Below are 23,551 nucleotides of genomic sequence, written 5' to 3'. Positions count from 1 at the left end.
AAGAGTTTGGCTGTTACTTTACTCCGAATATAAATGTGCCATTACTCTTTGATCTGTAGCAACAGTCTATTGTGATCAAGACTACTTACCACTTTTGCCTGAAGGAAGAAGATTTACTGTTGGGCATAGCAGGTTTCCAAAAGAGTGAATGATGACCTTAGTTTCTGGTTTCTGTGAGCTATATGTATCCTTAAGAATCCTTTTGTATTAACCTGATGTCAATTGCTACTTCTTTTAGAAAAGTCTGGGCAAATAATTAATCATATAGTGTTGCACAGATACATAGGTATTTATTTACCTAATATGAAGCCAGGTTATTGGAAAAAAAGGACAACCTCATGAATATAGCATTCCATCAATAGGGTTAGTTTCTGCTTTTGATCATGAAAAAATGTAAAATATTTCTAGTGATTTCAGTAGTGGTGGAGAATACCTAGTCAGTCTACTAAATGTGCTGTGCCCCACTCTTAATTCCAGGATGCAGGCTGGGATTAGTTCTGCCAGATTTATTCTGGATACTGGGTAGTGATTATTACTTACCAGTTGATTTACAAAGTTAGATTTTTCTTTTTACCAATTTCTTTTTCTGGCTGGGTTTCTAGTAAACCAGTTATTTTTGTCTAGTCGTAAGTCTATATTAATAACAGTTACTGCAGTATGCAAGGGAGGGCACCAAAGAACAACCCATTTGCTTGTTTTTGCTGGGATCTGTCTGCATCGCAGCCTGGTGGGATCAGAGACCGAGGAGTGGTTTATAAGGACAAACAGTTGTTTTCATCAGAAAGTGTTTTAAAACATTGAAATTCTTCCACTGCGGTGGCTCCGAATGCTCTCACGTGGGGATCTTTAGAGCAAATAAATAAAAAATCACACCAGCAAATGTGATTTAAAGTGTCTGTAACTGTTCCCCAAATGGCGCTAAAATCCTAAATAAGATATGAGCATGGCATGCGGGGGGAAAAGTTCACTTCGACCTCCAGACTTTCTGATGCACTACATAACTACTTAGCACCAGACTCTAAGGACACGGAAGAGGATCCTGAAGAGTTGTGGTGTCCGAAGGAGCCCCGTGGTTAGGACAGCTTCCTCACACGTTGCTTCTCTGGCCAGCAGGAGTAGGGCAGTGATCGTGCCCCTGTACTCGGCACTGGTGAGGCTGCACCTTGAATCCTGTGTTCAGTTTTGGGCCCCTCACTACAAGAAGGATGGTGAGGTGCTGGAGCGTGTCCAGAGAAGGGCAACGAAGCTGGTGAGGGGTCTGGAGCACAAGTCTTATGAGGAGCGGCTGAGGGAACTGGGGGTGTTTAGTCTGGAGAAGAGGAGGCTGAGGGGAGCCCTTATCGCTCTCTACAACTACCTGAAGGGGGGTTGTGGTGATGAGGGCGTTGGCCTCTTCTCCCAAGTAACCAGTGATAGGACAAGAGGAAATGGCCTCAAGTTGCGCCAGGGGAGGTTTAGATTGGATATTAGGAAAAATTTCTTCACTGAGAGGGTGGTCAGGCATTGGAACAGGCTGCCCAGGGAGGTGGGGGAGTCACCATCTCTGGAAGTGTTCAAAAAACGTGTGGATGTGGCACTTCAGGACATGGTTTAGGGGACATGGTGGCGCTGGATTAATGGTTGGACTTGATGATCTTGAAGGTCCTTTCCAACCTAGTGATTCTGTAATTCTGTGATTCTCCACAGGTTACCCTACTTTGGGGTGCATGTACATTCGTCTCAGAGAAAACTGTCTCATTTCTAATCCAAACGTAAGTGACCTAAAAGTATTTGCCTACATCTGTATCTAGTAAGTCAGGAAAAAAAGAAGTGTTTTTCCATGTGTGGCTGAGATGGGTTCCTTTGCAAATGCAACGTTAAGTGCTGGCTAGCACGGCTGTCGTTGTTTAACTGTTGTTCATTTAGTTAAAAATACTGAAGCTTTCAGTTGCAAAATTTTACGAGTTATAAAAATTGTAAAGGGAGAAAAGAGTAAGCACCTACTGCTTGTTGTGTTGTCATATCATGGAAGTGTCTGTCTCTTTCACTTCTTCCTGAGATGGCAGCTCAAGAATCCTTATTACACTTAAACTGATGAACCCATACTCCTTGCTAGTGAGGAGTGAAGCTGCGCATTTCCATGCTGCATTGGCTTGGACTGCTTTGAACCCTGGGGGACGTTCCAGGTACCCAGCCAAGAATTCCCCCTGCACAGTCGTTTGTTATTAACCTCTTTGTAGGCCATTCAATGTGATGAGCATGTGAAGTACTTAACTAGTATCTACCTTGCAAAATGTCAACAAAAATTATCATGGGTTGGCGTAAACCTCTACATCTGACCCTAGAGCAGTTTTATGGCAGCTGACGATGATAAAAATGTGAAGGATTATTTGGTAACTTATTTTAAAAGGCTTGTTTTGCCTTTAGTAGGGTTCTACTTTGCCTTTAGAGTAGGGTTCTACAGGGCTTGATAATTAGATATAGTCATAACAGTATTAACAGTGATCTCTTGAATTAGTCTAGTAGTTCCTCACAGTTGATCAGCAGTATTACTTCTTTTTTTTTATTCCCAGTTTTAGTGTATTCAGGTTAATGCTTAATTTTGTATTTTAGAATAATAAACATAATCCATTGATTGTGTGAGTACTCTTTCAGATTAAAAAAAATTCAGAGCTCTGCTGTTTGTCAGGCAAATGGCCACTCACAGAGAGTTGTCATTACTTTAAAAAAACCAACCAAACAAAAACAGACAACAAAAACAAACCAAAACCCCTCACCTGAATGTTTCAGAGACTGTTTTAAACTTAAGAATAAATGATGATAGACTTTCACAATTTTCTCTTAAGAGTGGATAATCTATTATTCCTGGCACCAAACAGGTAATAGAATTACTGTGCTTTTTTCTATAATTTTTGAAATGCAGAATTTATTAATGTCTTCAGACAATATAAAGTATACCTCCAACATACATAAGGCATACACACGCATAGAAAAGTTGGATGGAGGCTCTGTGTTGATTGTGCTGAGCCAGGGGATGGAGATCTGAAGAAACAGCACCAACAATGACATAGCTTTGGTGCTTTTCATCACAAAACGTGAGATGGGTACCTGACATAGATTGTTTAAGCTGAAGTCCTGTGAGGACTGATATTTAAGAAAAGGTATCTTTTCCTGAAATAATTCTTAGAATTGTCTTTTACTTTGCATGTGAACTGGCGACTTCGCGTGAGCTTTCAACGTGAAAAGCCTTCATGGGAATCATCTACATTGATTGAGGGAATTACTCCACAGATTTGAGTCGAGCATCATTCAGTGTCTGATAAACACTGCTCTTGAAACCACTGTGACTGTGATTTTAGTGCTTAGAATATTTTAGTAATGTTTATTGAATTTCAGCATCCAGAATGATGATGGAGGCAGTTTGTCACATTATTAATGTTAGCGGTCCAGATCTCTTCAGAAAGATTCAGTACGCATAATGCTCTACGCCTGGGCAGAAATCATTTCTGAAAAATATGAGCATCTTAACCCATCCAGTTCTTGTGGTGCAAAGTAAATCTAATAAAAGCATTTTATTCTATGTGAGACATAGCTAGTGTGGACAGGAAATCGTTTTCATCATTTTACACAGTGTAACTAAGCCACGTGTTGGGAATAAATGTGTGATTTATATAGACACAATTTCTTATTATGTCCTAATGAGAAACATTAAATATATAAGTATGATTCGGGGCTTGACACATACTGTAAAGGCTATGTATGATGCCAAACAACCAATTATCTCAGTGCATTATTTCTTGAAAGCCTTGACATGGGTAAGGTCACTATACATTTTTAATGGGAGCGTGATGCTATGTTATAAAAAGATAATACAAATAACAATACTTTGTTAGATCATTCTGCTGCGCAATGTATAATCAGGTGCACTGACTTAAAGAACACTAATGAGGATTTAAAGATCCAACAGGGGCACATTTAAGAGTCACACACAATTCTGTCAAATGCTTTTGCACAGGGGACCTCTGATCCAAGATTCAACAGCAGGTAGAAACGTATAGTTTTATTGTATAACTTGGTGTAATACTTCTATATATTTCAGTGAGAATAACAGTAACTTGAAATGTTCTGGTGCTTTTCCGGGCACTATCTGTGATTTTTACCATTCGTGAGATCAATCAGGAATGGTGGTACACATGGACAGACTGTATTGCTGCATTTTCAGCGACTGAGTAATGACTGAGGGAAACAAAGGAAGAGGGCTTTGAAAGTATCATCTGAAGTCCATGCTAAGCTGTAGGTGCTGTGTGCAGACCATATGATGGATGCTTAGTGAAAGGATGTAGCAAGGTTGTGTCTGAGCCATGGTATTGCCCTGGTACATCTTCCAAGTTTGCAAAAAATCTAGGGCATAAATACTTCCATTGCCAGATGTTGCGTCTGTATTTTTGTGCTTGATAGCTGTTGATAAAGAATCTGTGCAATTGTTTTTGAACCAATTTCCAGCTCATCAGACAAGCGGACTTGTCAGGAGACCAGCTTCTTTAAGTGGGGAAGGCGTGGCTCCCAGTGCAAAACCTATGGATTCCAGTGCAAAAAGGCAGCATATAGCAGGAGGTGGAAGCAGAGATAAGCTACAAAAGATGAACACAGAAATACCATGCAAGCACACAGGGATGGTGTCACGAAAGCCAAAGCTTGGCTGGTGTTCAGACTTGCCAGGAGTATCAAAGGCAACAGCAAGAGCTTCTGTCACTACATCAGTAGTAAAAGGCTGGACAAGGGAAATATGGGTCGGTGGCTGAATGAGGTAGGTGAATTATTGACGGCAATCACCAGTGAGGCCGAAGTAGTCCATTGCCTTCTCTGCCTCAGCCTTCACCTGTGTGGCCTTCTCGCAGACCTCCGCTTACAGAGAAGGTTCAAGAAGCAGAACCACCAACCATGAATGAGGACCAAGTCACAGGGATTACCTGGGAGGACTCAACTCAAACAAGCCCATTGGACACCTGGCTGCATCCATGAGTGCTGAGAGAGCTGGCCGATGTCCTTATGGCAACCTTCTGTACCGTGTTTGAAAGGTGCTGGAGACCGTGGGAGTTCCCTGATAACGAAGAAAGCAAATTGTGCACTCCTCTTCAAATAAATCCAAATGGGCAATGTGGGGCACTATAGACTGGCCAGCCTCCCTTTGGTCCGTGGGAAGAACCACAGAATGAATCCTCTGGGAACAGATTTCTGGGCACCACGGGGGAGGAGAAGGTGACTGGGAACAGTCAGGATGGATTCACTCAGGCTGAAGCATGCCTGACCCAACTGATTGCCATCTGCCGTGTAAAGTGACTGGAATAGTGGGTGAGGGGAGAGATGTGAAAACCATTCACCTCAGCTCCGGCAAGGCTTTCAACAGTGTCTCCAACAATGTTATTGTACCTGAGTTATAGTTATTACACCCTGGATGGGTGCACAGTCAAATGGGTAAAGACTGGCAGGATGTGTGGGCTTCAGTAGTCTTGGTCAGTTCATAGCCATGTGTGGTGGGAGAATGACAGACAATGCATTGGAAACAAGAGGGATTCAGGCTGGGTGTGTGGAAAACCCTTTTTTTTCCCCCCCATGGGGTCAGTCTCCCAATTGAGCAGCTTGGCCAGAGAGGTTGTGCCATCTCCATCCTTTGAGGTTGTTAAGACTGGACTGGACATAACCCTGAGCAACCTGATCTGACCTGCTTTGAGCAGGAGGTTGGACTGGAGACCTGCTGAGATGCCTTCCCACCTGAATTATCCTGGGATCCTAAGGAAAAACCACTGGCTATAGCATTCATTGTTCCCTGAAGTTTTCCAGGGTTACATGATGTTTCATGCTAGGGAATTATATGTTATAAATTAATTACTCATTTATCTTGTGTTTCCCCTAGACACACACTCATGTATTTTGTTTATAACCTTAAATGTTATACATATGCCCAGTTTGATTTCCTGTATATAACAAATTTGATATCTCTGAATTTTAAAGGTGCTATAATGAAAACTCAAAGCATTTGTTAATGTAGTGCTATACGTGCTACTCATATCTCTTTTTCTGATGTTTTTCTGACATTTTTATGGCTATACACATAGTTGCTTAAAATACACTTTAGTCTCGAGGTTACGCAGTTATTTTAATTATTGGCAGTAATTTTGTTCATGTGAAGTACACTTTTTTTTAAAAAACGTGTTTGAGGAATCGCAACTTCACTGAGAATCTGTGGGAAATGCATGTTGGCAACATTTGAAACTTGTTAATTAGAAATTCTTAACACTTAAATTAGAATTGCCTTTAGAGTGGACCCTAGATCCACAATAATTTATTGCTTGTGGAATCTAATTTGGCAGTTTTGTACATAAGCATTTTGGTCATCCTGTCTTGGGTAAGAACATACCTCATGTGAGCAATCAGGTATTGGCTTCTATGTCGAAGTTGATGTGAGCAGTCTGAGAGCAATATGTTATTTTAAACAGATTTTTTTCATGTATCTGGTGGATATTTACAAATTTGCATTCATGAATTGAGGTGCTTTATGATTCATTCACTAAATGAAAAGTCAGAGTTTTCCCTTTTTTTTTTGAAATGTACGTAGTGCTACTCCCCAGCTTTAATATTGATATTTTCCCAGGGGTTTGCACTGAAGCCTCTGGGGAGTGGGAAAACCTCAAGCTGATGTCAAATAGAACAGAGATCGGGTTGCGACAGGATGTTAAACATTTGCAATTTGGGAGTTTCATCAGAGCATACAGCTTTTCTTTTGAAATGTCAGAATAAGCTGTTCGTTTGCTCCTCGGCGAGAAGCGTATAAAGTAATTACCGTTCCTCCACAGGCGCATAAGGTGCTGTGCAAGAGGTGCAGGGAAAGGTGATGGGGTAGTGCTTGGCTTCTGGCAAGTAGTCCGACTTTTTAATTTGAGCATGCAATCATTCAGCTTTACTTAATTAGTCCCTTTTTTATTTTGGCATGTGCATGAATCAAACGATCTCCACGTGCGCTTTTGCGAACGCCATCGCTCCGGCCGTGCTTCGGCTCCGGGGGAGCTGCTGGGGCGAAGGTTGCGGCTACAGCTCTTCCTAGCAGCTGGAATTGGGCCACTGGAAGAACTTTTTTTAAAAAAAAACAAAAACAAAAACAAAAAAACCGCCGGTACCTGGCGTTGGAGGGTGCAGCTGCACGCGGGGGTGTTCTCGTCCTCCTCGCAAGGCTGCAGCGAATTCGCTCCGTCCCTGTAAATGAGCAACTGACTTCTGGGAGCGAGGGGTTCTCTTACGGGTGCCATATACTGCTCTGTCTTTAATGGTTTAAAACAACAACAACAAAAGAACAACCCAGGAGTTTTTAAAAACTGCTTGTGAACAAAGTAAATCTGAAATTAAAAACGGGCTTAACTGAATTTCCTAAATTTCAGCAGTTACATTTTGAACCCAAAGGGGGAGAGCTGGCTTATCCTGGTTTCCTTCTAGTTCTGCTTGTACGTTGGAGCTCTCAGATAATGGAGAAACACTTTTGCTGGCTAAGAGCAGTATCAGCTGCTTAACATTTCTGTGGCCCAGCTGCTAGAAGGCAGCTAGGCATATTTAATGATGGCATCAACTTGTATTGCTTTTATTCAGAGCATATAGTTTGTAATGTCTGTGATTTATAAGAAATCAGCGGACAATTTATGACTACATTTTATCCTAGTGGAGGGAAAGTGGCACCTGGAGGAGCAGCAGTTTTCTCCCCAAGCTGAAGGGCTGGGGATGATCCGCCGGCCAGTCGTGCTCCAGCGGGCCTCCAGGACTGTTGGTAGCTCGATTGCTGTCTTTGAAACCCAAGGATGGAAAGGGCCAGCGTAATTTATCGAGGAAGCAATGAAGTCCGTGCCTATGAAACCTCCTACGCCGTTGTTTCATTGTTTCCTCAGGGGCTTTGCGGTGGCAGAGCTGAAGGTGCCATCACTTCGGGGTGACTTGGGCTGTAGGGAGTGACAGAGCCGCGTAGATGTGGACTGCATCGTGTCGTCTTGGCGAAGAGCAACCATGTTTGGCCATTTGGCCTGCCACGTGACAGCTCGGACAAAAATTTTGGACTAAACCATGGCTACCGCTACATGCTAAACGCTCCCTTTATTCTCCGGCGTGGAGGGCCCATGTTGTATCTGTCTTCATGGAAGCAGACTTTGCACGTTGGCAGGCGGGGGGAAGTGTGCCAACCAGCTCTCCGTGCTTTCAGCAGCTCATTTTCCTACCAGAGCAGGCAAGGGCAGAATTCAGACTAAAATTTCGGTCACTGTGTATTTGCTGGTAAGCTCCTGGGCAATGTCATTCAACACTCATTTGCTCAGCAAATACAAAATAGTCACAAATTAGTTAATTAACATATACAGGAAGATTTTGTCAGATGGCAGAATTATTCCCCTGACACTTTGTTGATGTCGCATACTCCTTCTAGCACCAGAAGTTAATTAAAAATATGTTGTAACCTGAGACTTACTTTTTGGTTATTTAAACTTTGATTTTAGTATTTGGTAAAGGTGAAAGACAGAGGACCTCTTGAATGAAAACCTGACACGAAACTGTTCTCACTAGCTGTTTGCTAATAATTGAGGGAATAACCCACCTAATAATAAAGATAACATTGAAGTAGTGTATGTTTTAGTAAATTTCATCAATATAATATTTGTAGGACTATGAAAATTATTTTATATTTCCCAGTGCAGTTATTTTTTTGGGGGGGTGGTGATGTTTGTTTTTAATCTTAAGCCTCATATTCTTCAAACTCTTCTCCAAACTTGAAGACAGTTGACGTAAGATAGCAGAAAACTGCTTTGGAAATTGAGTAATAGTTTTGTAAAACCACTTGAATTGTAGCTGTGGTCAAGGAAAAGTGGCACTCTAGGTCAATTACTAGGTTTTTTTTGGTGAAAAAGTTATGAATTTCCACTTGATAGCAGTCGTCACTACTTGTCTGTGCTTTAAAAAGCCAAAGGAAACTATCAAGAGTTTATTTCACTATTATACATTATGAAGTGTTATGAAAAGGATTTTTTTTAATTAATTCTAATGTAAAGGTAATGCAGTGCATGCTTTTCCCAAACTTACACTTTCTTAAGTATATGTGTCTCCTAAATGATGGCTCTTTTTTGTGTCTCTCGTCTTCTGTTTTTTTTTTGGGGGGGGTGGTCGTTTTTTGTTAAGCAGGACTTCTAAGTGTAACATAAAGAAAATCAACAAATACTCCATTGGTATTCACAAAAATCTTATCAAATATTCTGTGAATGTTTTATTAGAAGGAAAACAGTGAAGCTATTAATGTAGATTAAAGTTAAGTGTATGGCTCTGGTAGCATACTGTGTCGGAATTGCATACTATAAGAATGATCGGTAATTCTTTGTAGACACAGATAGAAGTGTCAGGAGGGCAGAGCTGATGTGAAGGGACTTTCAGTGGTCTAAGCTGACAGGATTGCCTCCTGAGTCTGAGAAATAGCAGATTGGCTTCTAGATGCCAATGCACTTGATCCTCCTGTCACCTGGAAGCAGACTGCATCTCTTTGGTTCTATTTATATTTGCTAAAACTAATTTAAACCCAAACAAACCAAGAAGCCTTTAGAAACAAAACATGAGATCTTGTTTCTCTTCACTGAATATTGTCTGGACTTGAACTTTTTCCCTGAAGACAGATTTGTAAAAATACATAGCAAATTAAAACATAGCTACATCCTTAGGGACTTGGCTACTTAACAGCTTTTTGGAAACCTCTGTCTGCAAAATTAGTTGGTGGTTTTGTTTGTTTTTTTCCTATGAGATCTAGGCACCAGAATACAAATTCAAGAATCCTGTGTTGCATGGGTACATCTTTGTACTAGTAGCAGTGGGATACAGCCGGACGTGGCCTGGTACATCACATAAGGATCTCAGCAGGACAACACAAGCTGATGGCCAACCATTGCGTGTGCTTCTTAGGTGTTCACAGCGTTGAGTCACAGCTGCTGTTGAGATCTGGGCTCTACCTGGCATGCGTGGTTGGTAATAAGAGGCCACACTCAGAGGCCTTCCTGGGAGGCTTAGAGCTACGATGCCTCCGTGATCACTGGATGCCATGCAGATGCATGTCTGTGATATATATACCTATACCTAGACTGCCCTCCTCCCACAGCCTCCTGTGGCACAAGGAGATGTATGAAATTTCATGCCCTGCATTTGGGTCCACTTGAGCTCTGTTCAGGGCTAACAAGCAGAACAGAGACAGGTATGTAGATCAGTAAGAGACAACCTTGTTGTTAGCTTTAATAATTATTCTTCAAACTCATGTGCTGAGCTGCTGTCCTAGTATATTTCCAGAAGTCCATTGCTGTGGTGTTTCAAGCTTTTGTTTTTTAGATGAGGTGAAAACCGCAGCTTGTGTGTCCATATTGTTCACCCAGGCTTCTGCAAACTGCGTTCTCTTCTCGCTAAAAGAATTTCATTTTGAATTGGAATGAACTCTGATCAACCCCACCCAGTTTCACATGAAAACAGTATGAAGTTAGAGGCTTCACTTTTTTTTTTTTTTTTCCTTAAGAAATTGTTTTGGTTTTCCTTGAAGCATCAATAAATGCAAACGATCCTTTTCTTTTCTGGTGAATTTAACTGGAAATTCCAGTTCGGAGTAAAATACAGAACTACCAGAGTCTCTGCTTTCATTATGAACATTTCACACAGCTATAGACATAATTACAAATGATGAAGATCTTATGGCAAGACATGGGCTGTTAACCCTGATGCCCTGGCAGAACTCCCAGTTGAGCGATTATCTTCTAGGCACATAAATTTACTTTTATTTTCTATCGGATAGTTGTTTCCTTCACTTTTTGGAATGAAGTGCTCTTATACATACGGTGGCAGCGTTAACTGGTATGCTTCACCTTAGAGATAACTACATTTAAGTGACTAACAAATCTTACTGTATCGTATACAAAGGACTTCTTTGGAAATGAACGCCTTCAGGAGATTGAGGTGCTAGACAATTGTGTGATTCTTTTCTGTGAGAATTTGGAAAGAAGACATTCTCCTTGACTTCCTCTCCCTCTGGAGATAGTTGTATTTGAGAAGAGATGGTAATCTTGCATTCTTCTATTATCCCTTGCAACAAAGAGAAAAACAATTTCAAACTTTGGAAGCCTTATCTAGTCATATGCTTAAAAGGATCTGTCATATCTTCAAAAGCTTTGCCTTGAGTGGATCACTTCAGATTTTTTGCCATGTGTTATGCTGTCTGCTGCTTTGACTGATGGATGACTTCACTATAGTAATGTATGTAATGAGAATAATATAAATTAAGGTATTCATGTTCAGAAAAATCAATAAGGTAATCTTATTGTGAAGGCATAGAAGTGATAGGGTACCTTGTGGTTCATTCAGTGATATTTTTAAGATATCTGTATAAAAAAAGAAAAAAAAATTGTGTTTCTGAGCTGTTAAGAACACTATTTTCACAAAAAATACTCTAAATTTTGGAACAATAAAATAAGAATCTAATGAATTAAGAAATTACTGCATATGCAGAAAACATGTAAAATGACTAGAAGATGAGGCAGGGCAAGTTGTAAGTCATAGCTTTGAGACAGGAAGATTGCATAAGGGCTGTTCTCAGCTCTTAGCTATTCAGAAGTACTCCCCTTAAACCTGATACCTTTTGTGTAACTGTAATGTTGAATTTGAGACTGTTCTTCCCTCAGCTTTCATTTCTGAGAAATGAAGTATAAGCGTGTCATGTTAGAAGTTAAGTTTGTGCGGAAAAATAAAGGAAGAGTTGGAATGAAAGAATGAAGTTGGGCCTGGGAAGAAGGGAGAGGTGGGGGGAGGTGGTATAGTTTTTGTCTTTATTTCTTACCATTCACATCTATTTTAATTGTCAATAAATTAAATTAATTTTCCCCAAATCAAGACTGTTTTTCCTGTAATGGTACCTTGTAAGTGATCTCCCTATCTTTATCTCGACCCATGAGCTTTTCCATCTTATTTTCTTCCCCTGTCCTGTTGAGAAGAAGGAGTGCAAGAGTGGCTGGGTGGGTGTCTGGCAGCTGGCCAAGGTCAACCCACCAGAATTATGAAGCATTGAATTGTCAGCTGAACATTTTTGATCTCTCATGGAAAAGTTCAGAACCATCATTGGCTTTGTCTTACCAGTGTGCGGCTCTTCGGCATGACTAAGTAAGCCCATTACCTTCATTAGTGACAGCAGTAACTAGCTTCATGCACCTTGCTTCTGTATATCTCTTGTGTTCATGAAATGAACAAGAGAAGGAGACTGTCTTGCACAGGAATGTAAATGTCTGTCAATCCATGCAGGAAATGTGAGATCTGAGTTCTGGGTGCTCTGAAGCCTGAGCTCACTGCTTTCTTCCTGGGGTTGCGCGCATCACAGTCTGGCCAAGTCTGGGAGAGCGTCATTTCATTTCTGTGCTTTAGTACTGAGCAGCTAGACATGAAAATCTTGGAGAGTGGCAGAGACATGAAACATGGGGTGGGGGTGTGCAGACTCTGTCATCTTGTGCTTAGAAGAAATTATGGAGAGGGTTTAGAGGTGTCTTTGGTTGTGTCTTAGAACAGGAGGCTGGTTGTGGCACCAGCTCCCCTGTTGTTGTTAAAAGTTTGCAGCAGGCTTCTCAAACGTATGGCTTGGCTGAATTAAAAACTTGGCTACAAAACCACAGCCCTTCTCATAGACAGTCAAATTTCATAATAGTGTCATTCATAATTAAAGAAGCACTACGTGATGCTGGGAGTGAGGGGAGGGGTTTCACTGGGATGAGATACAAGTTTTTGTTTTGTTTTCTCTTCCTGTAAAGTAGCCCAACATAATTTGATTAAAACTTGCAACAGAAAATCATCCGCATGAAGAAAATGCCAGTCATAGTTGCAGTGGTGCTGTACTGAAAATGTGGGCCTTTTAGGAGTGGGGAGAGTCTTTGTGCTAAACTGATGGCCATAGCTTCTCAGAAGATGAGCTTGTAAGCCCAAAAGCTTACCCATCTTCTGTATTTTCTGTAGCAGCTGCTCTAACAGCAGTTGCCGATACAGACCTGGGTATGATTTGTGTTTTTAGTTAGTCTTTCAAGGGAATAAGTGTCCAAACATGACTACTGAAAGGCTCCAACGGATGGCACTGAGAAAGAGAGTTTGATCTCTTTTAGGATGAGTTAGTTTGTTGACCCAGAAGAACAAATGTTTTGATAGGGTCATGCAGAGTTAGGCTTGATTATGTGCCCAGTTTAGGACGTGTATCTGATATGTGTTTTGCCTAGGTGGGTGATTGGAGTCCGCAGATGGGTTGGGATGAGAGGTAGGAGAATAGAGAAGGAAGGGCTGTCATGAATTCAGGTCACCTTTAGCTGGGCAATGCTGGGTGGCTGTAAGTTAGCTGGCACAGTCAATGAAGGGGGTTGAGTGAGCCAGGAGGGGACCTCGTCCTGAAAAATGTGTTGACTCAATACATCATATCGGCAACCTCTACTAGTGGGTCTCCTGAGTGTCATCAATTAACGTGGAGCGCTGGAGCAGCCTGGCCTCACTCAGGTGTGGACGCTCCATCTGCCTGGCCTACCGGAGAGGCTCCGGGAGGAACTCTGTTCACACTCCCACCTGCCATGGGGATGAGTCTAGCCTCTTTGCCTTAGATGACTGCCCACCCTATGCAAACCTCGGCAATTGCATCCTATTTGCTGAATGGCCTTGAACATAGTATAATGCAAGTGCTGGTTACAGCAGGAGAGCAGAGTTTTTGGAAAGATTATCTCTCTGGTTGACTATCGGGCTAACCATGTCATCCACAGGTTACAGCACATGGACTGGATCTACTTGGCTGTTACCAGGCAGTGTTCCCCCCAGGATGCGTCACACAATGTCCTTCCAGTTATAAATGTGGAAGGGATCAAATAGTTTGGGAAGAATCTACTTCTGTGAATATTGCTGCTCTGAATTATAAATGACCCAAAAGCCAGAGCTATTCACTGCATTCACTCTTCAGACCAGTGCTCAAAAGGCAGAGCGCGGCTTCTAAGAAATAGGATTTTAGAGAACAAAAGGGGAATCGAGCGCTATGAAAATTTAGTTAAATGTAAATGTGTTAAATGGTACATGAACTAGTCAGGTTTTCATGATTTATCAGTTTTAAACTTCAAAGGCTCTGGTTAGCTTGCATTTTTAAAACTAATGAGTTTATCACCGCCAGTGGGGAAAAATGGTTCAAGTATATCAGCTGTAAATTGGTACAAAGCACTAAAAGGGACATTAGCCTCTAATCAGATTCTAACAGTTCATTAAACCTGCCTTTCCTCGGTGGCACTTTGTCTTCCCCCCTCCTCCTGCCTGCGCCTCCTGCGCAAACCAGCCTCGTCCCTTCGTTCCGGCGGGTAAGACCTCCTCAGGGACATGAAGCAATATCAGCTCATCCTTCTTTGTCTGTGAGCTAAACAGCCTAAGGGATGCTTGATGATGGCGTATTCCTGATCTTGCTGTAAAACTCAACTGCGCTGCGTATAAATCAAGAACCTCTTGATGTAACCTCTGCTTGCAGAACAGGCGCTGGGGGAGCCAGGAATGCTGGGCTGGCTCCTGCTCTTCCTCCACCCCGGACCACATCCAAACCACTGGAGCTCAGTGACACCCGAGATCTGCTTCTGATAAGTAAACAGTGTACCACCCTTGCTGGGAAGAGGGATGTAAAGCCTGGAACAAATTCAACCAGCTGTTCTGTGGCATCGGAGTGCCTCCTGCTCTTTCCCCACCTCGTGCCTCGAGCACTGAATAAAACTGTGCAAAATAACTTGCTGAGAAGACATAGGAAGAGTTGTTTTTTTGTTGGGGGTTCTTTTTTTTTTTCCTTTTTGCTGTTGTGTCAAGCTTAAAATACAGTAAATATACAGTGGTAGCATAGCATGGACTGGGACATCTCAACAGCTTGACTGGTGGTCTTCATTCACACGTATTTGAATGTGGAGGCATTCTGCTGAAAATTACTTCCTTGATCTGAAATTTTATAACTTAAGCATTTAGAACTTTTTATGAACTATCTAAATTACGTTTGAAGGAAAAAAATAGAGATTTCAATTGCTGTTGCATTTGCTTGTCTGCTTTACCATCAAGTTCCTGCCTGCCCTGTAGTATCAAACAGCAGCTCTGTGTGCTGTAACACATGGGCTTCAAAGTGAGGGCGATGGGGATTTTAAGCAGGTCATTTGCCCTGCCTGTGGCACCGTGTCGGAGCATGGGCGTACTGGTTTCCCTGCTTTTCAGCATGTTATTTAAATTACAATAAAGGAGTATACAAAAATAAACAGTTGCTGCAATATTTATATCCCTGAAAATGAAGATTGTGGGATGAGGTGCATTAATTGGAAAAAAGAAAAGGTTTAAAGTAATACAAGTTTTTAAAACATATTTTGGAAACTCCATTAGGACAGACCATTTTTCTTAAAATTCCCCTGAAGCAGCCGTGGTAAGAAACGAGGCTATGAACATCTTCTTTATGAATAACAGCACCACGCAGTACCGAGCAGATCTACTGCCCATGAAACACGGGGAAAGCGTTTTTTCCATTACAGTGCAGTTATTGAGGACTGCAAGGTAATGGTTAGAGCGGAGGTGAGTTTCCAGTCTTGAGTGCTGCCTTCCAGACGGGACTGCAGGTGAGTGAGTGGTTGTGAATGGGTCACTTATAAGCGATCCGTGCTGTAGTTTCGCTATTTGAAAAATAGCCGTGACGTCTTCGTATTTCTGTACCGCTGACCAAGGTGTCTGGATTTGTAAGTTCAGATTCTAGCTTGAGGAATAAAATGTCTTTTATTCTCCTCATGTTGTCCAAACTAAATAGCGTTTGAAGGGGCTAGCTTTCAACACCAGCCTTGAGCCTTGGCTGGAATCAAAAATTGATTTGAGGTTGGGGTAGTGTTTGAAGTGAAGGCACAAGAGGTTGTTTTGCATGTCTACATAAACTGCTCCAGCAACAGCGGGATGAGACATTCAGAGCAGGGATGTTGATTCAGGGAAGCCCAGTTCTACAAACCTCACTTCAGATTGATGCTCTCAGCATATATTGCCCATTACTAGAAAGACAACACATGTTTTTAGCATACTTTTTAATTTCTTTTGTGTCAGAGGTGAGTGCATGGAGATTTTCATTGGCAAATGCTGATTAATTTTACAAGATAATGAATTGTATGAAATCTGAGGAGTTGTTGATGTGTGTTCATTTATGGGAGAGGTGTGTATAGGTCTTCACTGTAACTTCTCTGTATTCAAGTGTATGCTTGCTCTAGGTAATACAGAAATACAAATGTTTTGATTGAAAACAAATATACCTAAGTATACTGCCAAAAACCTGAAGCTATTTGACATCACTGCTCTCCTTTCCTGTTCCTGTTACATACATGCACCTGCGTGATTAATTTCAAATTAAAAAATAGTAATTGGAGGTGATTTTCCCATGATGCCTTCAAAGACATAGTTCTTTTTTAAGGGTAACTGGAAGTATAATGTACTGCTTTAACAGAAGTAGTGACTTGGTAGCTACTCCTTGAAATTAATACTACGTCTTCGTTAACTTTATTTCTGCTAAAAGAAACTTGTTTCTGCAATATGTAGAACTAAACCAGTGAATTAAACCAAGTGTTTTTCGTCTCTTTTTTTATTAACCTTGTCCTTTTTTGCCTTAGGACATCAGCGCCTTTGAGAACAGAATGTTAATGCTTGATGGGATGCCGGCAGTCAGAGTCAAAACAGAGCTGCTGGAATCCGAGCAAGGGGTAAGCAGAGGTTTCTGTGTGGCCTCACTCTGCAGCATGCTGGTGGCCCTCCCGAGCTTCTCTGTGGTTAGCTGTCCCTCCTTTTGTATTGTCATTTTCTTTTGTACGTTCTTCTTCATTTCTGCTGCTTTGGAGCTCATTTTCTTGCGAGATGTATGGGTGAGCATCTAGTCTCATAAGCTGGGAGCAAAACCCAAAACTCTGTGGAAGACGTATTGAAATAATCTGGGATAGCTGAGATGCTGTTGGTGTAATTTTACAATTACTTTAAAAGGTGCAGTTTAAAACCAGGAAAAAATAATGGATTACAGCAAAGGAGCCAAATTCATATGTCTAACGAAGCACATACATATCTTTGCTATTCTGCCTTATTGAGATATTTGTCTTACTGTAGTGGTTTTGTCCTTTTATATGTTTGTCCTACTCAATTTTCTGTTTGTGCAAACCTGCTCTCTTTCTGGTGGAGCAAACCTGCTCTCTTCTTGTTTATCATTATGATAAGAGCACTGGAAGCTTCGGGTGGTTAAAGCTGGTAGAACATTGACTGCTGAATACAGGACAGAGATCACGGATAGGATTTTGAATTTTCTGCAGAACAAGTGTTTGGTGTGGGAGTGGTAGATTTTAGGAAAATGAAATACTAAGTTTTTGGATTTGTTAAGAGTAATTTTGTACATATGTAGTAATATTACATCAGAGATTGTAGATTTGCTATGAGGGCATCTGTATTTAATGGGTTTTGTGTTGTCATGGATCTTCATTTCCTGGTGTGCATCCTACGTTGTCCCAAAGAATCCAAGCCACCTTTACTGCTCTGGAGACAGATACCTCCAACAAGCAGAGAGCATAATAGAAGCAGCAGTGCTATTGCCGTGTAGGGATGGGCTTTTGCCACCTCCTGTTGTTCAGCTTTTTTCCTTCCTGCTATTTTCTCAATTATTTAATTGAGAATTTAAATTATATGGAAGAGAGGGAATTAACTTTCAGGATGACTTAATTTGAAAGACTTGCAAGGAGAGATCAGTTGTTCATGATGTTTTTGAGGCTTTAGTTTAAGAGAAAAAAACTTGACATTTAATGGAGTGCTTTCTCATCTCTCTGCCTTCTTGAGACTAAGTAGTCTCAGAAAATATACCAATACAGCATAGTTTGAGGAAACATAAAAATTGGACTACTGTATGAGCCACAATGATGAAAAGACAAATCCACGAGAGGTAATTTTTAGAACCTTCTGGATGCTTTGCATCATGTCTTTGTATGTAACACAAAGCTTTCTCTATATTGTTCAGAAGACAAATGTTATATTGGTATTTGCCTTTTTCTAGTTTAAAATAAATTCTATGCATGATGCATATTGCTGGGTCCTTTGAGAAGAATACTTCCTTTAGCAAAGTGTGATTTGATTCTGGAAGACCTATTTGGTGTCTTAGGAACTGGAAGGAAATGAACAATTGATATAGTTTTTTAATTTCCTTAGGGGTTTTTTATAAATAAAATTTTACGGACTTCTGTGTAAGCAAAAAATGATGTCATCTCTTTCTTTTCCAGTGACTGAGCTGTTGGAAAAAGAGCTTGGTTTGATTTGGGATTTTTATGTGCTTTGGTACTAATTAAGTAGTGTCTGGTCAAGAGTTTCTGGCACCTTTATGACTCTTCATTAGGGAACAATCAATAAATACAAAATGAATTCTCCAGTTCACTAACAGAGGAGCCAGCCATTAGGATGGCAATTTTCCAGCAAACAGCTTAAACTCTAAAGAGAAAGGTGGTTGAAACAGATGTTTAGCATGTGCTTCAGAGACTGTTTTGAATATGTAGATGTTGGTAGACATAACAGAGACAAGTGTTTTACGGCTGTGATTACCAAGCACAGCACGTGGAGCTGTTTAGAAAGACAAGTATCATAACTGGGAAGAATAGAGTGGGAACTAAAGTGTGATCCCAGTAGTATGAATTTGAAATTGCGATGTTTATTTGTGTTATTATGGTGCCCAAAGTCCCTGGAGTTGCACCTCCGTTGCAATGTAGGGATACGCAGGGGGACATGATTTCTACTTTAAAAATTTGTGAACTAAGATGGTGTTTTGAGTCTTTCGAAGGTAATGGCCAAAGCTTCGTCACTTACCGTGCTGAATGCCAGACAAGACTCTGCAAATTCTTCCAAAACCTGTAGGAAAACAGCTGGGTTTCTTGCTGTTCCTGCTTGGTGTTTGCTGTTGGCTCTAGGTTCGATGCAAGGGCAAAAGTGAGGCATGGTTTAAGGGTTACGGAAAGAAAGTTTCATCTGTGGTTGGGGCACCCTGAACGCTGTGTCAGTTGTGGAGGAGTGAAACCAGCGGAGTGTGGAGCACCAGCGGCCCTCGACCAGGGTGGTGAGTGCTGAGCAAGCAGACCGGAACGCACCGAGTTGCTGTTCCTCGCTCATGAGGCTTTGGAGGAGCTGGGGTAGTAGCATCTGATCTTTTTGGCTGAGAAGGGCTGTGAGACCACTTTGAATTGTCTCCTATTTTAGCTCTGAGCCTGTCTTTCAAATAAACATCTTCCTGATTTTAAAACCAGTAGTGGTGTAGAACCTCCCATGGTTCTTACTAGGAAAGCATGCACTTAATTTTTCATCTGAATTTGTCTGGCATCAGCTTTCAACACTTTCCAATGGCAGCAGGCCCATGAGAAGAATTCCCTTGTGGTGCTGTGTGACAATCTCGCTTTGCCCTTTTGGAGACAGGCTGTACAACGCGTAGTGAAGTGAGGGGGTGTTGCTCCTCAGGTTGCTGTTGCAGTGTGGGAGGCTGCCACTTGGGATAGCTAAGCAGACTGGTCTTGATGTGTCATCTGTTATTGCTGATGGATGTTTACGAGACAATTACTGCAAAGCTTTCTTGAAATTAAGATTAAGTTAATTGTGGGTTCCAAGGATATGTGCCTACTTCTTGTAGGGGTACTGAACCTTTTCCTGCAGGGCATGTGAATAAGAAAAGGTGTTTTCTTAGTAGTTGTGCCTTGATTAGCTGTCACTTGTGATGCATGACCTCCAAGGTGGGATTCACAGAAGGGGCCTTGCTGGGGAAACGTGGATATTGTTAGGCCTACCTCCACTGTCCTAACTAATCAAGTGTTGGCCTGATGAGAGAGCAACAGGTAGCGGACAGTCTAATTGCATGCTGGGCAGTTGTTGCATGGAGGCAACCATGTACACTTGGAAGGACAGCAAGCTCCCCTGGGTCAAGTCCTGCTTGGGTGCTGGTGTGCCCCATTGCCATTGTGTTCCCATGGCATCCTACGTGTTACATGATGTAGGTGAGGCAAAGGTGCAGAGATTTTCTCCCGTGTTGCTTGGTGCCAGTGCTCAATTACTGGCAAAGAGTGTGGGCCAGAAGGTACTCTGTGACTCTGGGTTTGGCTCAAAGGCCGCAAAGAGATGAGCTAAATGGTTATATCCTTGCTACAAATGGGAATTGTTTTAATGTTGTGTATAGAATGCTGGCCTGGTGGATTATTTCAGTAGATGACGTGAGCACAGTGTTTGAGTCGCATTTTTACTCTAGGGCTGTAATATATTTTGTAATTTCATGAGTTTAATGATTAAACAATATGTATTTATCCTGGGACTTTATTAAAAGCCTTTTTTTGAAATTCATGTGTCTCTTCATAGTTTGTGAACCAATAACCCACCAGCGTATTGGCTTGAGCAGTAGAAAATACCACTGCTTAGCAACCTCGGTAGAATGAACAGAGATGACTGCAGTAACATGACAACGTAGGAATAAAAAGCTCAGAAAAGAAGTAACGTTTCTTTTCCTTTTACATCTACTCCACCAAAATGGAAGCACAATAGCAAAAGAAAAAAAAAAAAAGAATGTATACAAACAGCACCAGCTTTTAGCCTTAAGTCGGTTCTTCACTTACCTTTTGTGGCATATGGCTACAGTAAAATAGGCACCATTGGCCACATGCATTTCATTCATCAGAAATTCTTCTTCGCTGTATTGCTCCGGGTAACCTGGTCTTTGCCTGGTGTTGTCTCTTAACTCCATGTGGTGGTGGTAGTAGAAGTCACCCATGATGTAGATGAGAACCAGGACAGAGCAAATTATTGAGCCAAGATGAATGTTTTCTTCTGTATTTGGATACCAAGCCAGGCAATCAACCTGTTGTATTCCTATGTTGCTTTTGGTTTTCCTATTGGAGTCCTCAGTCTTTATGTAGGAGAGGTTAAGTGTAATGTAGGTTCTTCTCTACCATCTGTGCATGATGTCCAGGATCTTTAACTTTCTTGTTAGGAGATGTTTTGTTTTGTTTCATGATTTGTCTGTCTCTTGAACTGTGTTTGGGAGCTCTGTGTCCAAGCCTGGGTTGATACCTCTGAAAAGTTTTTAAGAAGTGTTCATAAAAAGCATCTTACACTGCAGAAGTGTTACATATCTAGTGCAAGTGAAGGTGGATTTAAAATGCAATCCAGCAGAAGGAGTAAGTGAATCAAAAAGGTGTCGTCCAGCTGAAATTTTAGGGTAGCCCTTGGAGAATGAAGCTGTGTGAGCTACTCCCACTGCAAACCAGCCCAGGCTCTAGCTGAGGCCAAAAGGAGACGGGAGCTGACGCCTGTGTTTCAGCTATGCCTCATGCACCAGTTCCTTCGAGCCTGTGACTAGAGGCGAGGTGGGCAGGACTCAGGAGCTACGGCCTGCGTCAATGCAGTGAAGACAAACCTCAGTTCAAAAGATGCTGAGTTCAAGCTAGGTGATTGTGGGAGAATGGGATTTAGGCAGCCCGTGAGGGAGATGTGCCTTATGAGGTACAGGTTACTGGGCAAATTTGGAACAAAGAAATATTTACAAGTGAAATGGATTTTCTCTTTGCTTTGGAAAAAGTTAAAACAGTTCTGCTTTGTTTTATCGTCGCCAATTTAGAATAGTTTAATGATTTTTAGAAGGCCATCAGCATTAGCAAGAACAGATGCTTATTCTTCCAGTGAACTACTGTTCTTAATTTTGCACAGGAGATTTAATGCAGACTATTGTTTGAGGCTTCAAGAAGACACAGTGCTGCTTTAATGACTTTATCACAAATGAAAAAAAGACATTACATAAAAGATACCGCATTGCCCTTTAACAAGGCTTCGTTATTATCTCCCCTACTGTGGAACAGGAGCTAGCATTACTAATAAATTGGTAGAATTACTTCAGAAATGTGAATTTGCTTATCATTTAATATCCTCCAGTGACCTACAGCTTTAGATCTTTTGGTCTGCAGTAAAATCTTTGTATGTCGGTACCCAGCTTCAGAGAAGGACATGAAGAAGGTGGTCATTCCCCATGTACGTGAAAGTGGGGTGCTTCAACAGGAACAAAACATTCATTCTTTGTCTGGGACAGGAACTATTTTGAAATGTAATACTCCTTATTGTAAAAATGTATGGAGGCTGGATTAATTTAAATGATAATACAGACTAGGCAGTGAATTTGTTAGCTGATGGCTACATTCAAGAAGTTAGAATGGATAGTGCTGGCTGGTGTCAGTGCGAAGTCTGAAAATCTTGCTGGTCATTGCAGGATGTGACCCAGTTTCTAAAAGCTGGTAAATGTGTCTGACTTAACTCGGATACATGAACTTACACTTTCACAAGTATTTGCAGAGTCGGGCTGTAAGCTTTTGTTAAAAGATGTGAATGTGGGACTTACGTCCCACGACTGATTGTCAAATACAGAGAATAACGAACCTTTAATTTTCATTAGCCTTTTTGTTTCCAGATCTGCAATTTCATCCATTCCTGTGTCTGCATTTTCTCCCCTCAAGTTATTATTTGAAAATTATATATCTTATTCTGAATTCACCTCCTAATTCGGCTTGATTGTTTCCATTCTCATGTCTTACCATGGCTGAATTATGAAAAGAATGACTAAAATTACAAAACCCTTTAACAAGCCAATATTGTTCTTAGTGTCTTTCGTCTCTAGCCAAATTATCTTGTCATCTCGTGTCTGAAGAATGCCATCCATGCTTATGTTGTTATATACATAAACTCCTTCTAACCCTCAGCCTGGGAACAGTGACAGAAATCTATTTTATAATTTTCAAAGGTTTCCAGAAATACGTTTTGAAATTTGGTTGAGAATAGTCTCAATAGCAAAGCTTGCTCCTTGGATATATGGGGAAATGTTTTATGTTGACTCATTTGGCCTATGTATATTCTTTGTATTAACAGAAGAATTGCTGTTGTAATTTGTGAAACTTGGCTTCATCCAAATATTTTTTTTTTCCTTTCTGAAATGATCCTTCATGTCTAGCATGACTGATTTGGGGAAGCAAACAGCATACGGACAGTGCACATGTATCAACCTCTTCTGCAAAGAAACTATCTATTCTTACTTTCTGTTGGCTTTCTTCATCTTGCAATAGATGATACTCGAGGAGTATTATTGAGGTGTTAGAAACACAGCCTGTACGATTCATTAGTTGCTTTACAGTGCCATAAATATATGACATTCTTCAGACAGAGATCAAGATCTGTTCCCAAAGACCAATAAGGACATACCTACAGGGCATGATGCAAAGCTATGTGAGAAGTACCTAAGGAGATACAACTATATCCTTCAACAGTGCTCGGGGAATATGCTTGCAACTCAGAAGAGTGCATGGCATATTCCAGAAGGGTGCATCACAGCTACATCAGTTGGATTAATTAAGCCAAGTCATGCACTACAAGCTGATAAATACTGTGGGTGCTGTTTCATGTTAAATGGAAGCTTACATGAAGAATGAAAGCTAGCCAGCTCCTACAG

The 23,551-nt window shown here is 41.2% G+C and overlaps 1 protein-coding gene across 1 annotated transcript in view; it reads left to right on the top strand.

Moving 5' to 3' along the window:
- Positions 1-23,551, top strand: part of LOC104619437 (Krueppel-like factor 12) — a gene marked incomplete at its 3' end in the record, with an annotated part of 123,631 nt that overhangs the window by 10,186 nt on the left and 89,894 nt on the right. Inside the window, exon 2 of the mRNA XM_010285318.1 lies at positions 16,683-16,772. Coding sequence (XP_010283620.1) covers positions 16,683-16,772 — 90 coding nt within the window. The remainder of the gene's footprint in view (positions 1-16,682; positions 16,773-23,551) is intronic.

This window comes from Phaethon lepturus, unplaced genomic scaffold (genome assembly GCF_000687285.1).
Source record: "Phaethon lepturus isolate BGI_N335 unplaced genomic scaffold, ASM68728v1 scaffold714, whole genome shotgun sequence".
In the NCBI taxonomy this organism is placed as follows: domain Eukaryota; kingdom Metazoa; phylum Chordata; class Aves; order Phaethontiformes; family Phaethontidae; genus Phaethon; species Phaethon lepturus.
Note: the sequence above shows the minus strand (reverse complement) of the source record. Positions and strands in the feature narration are given on the sequence as shown.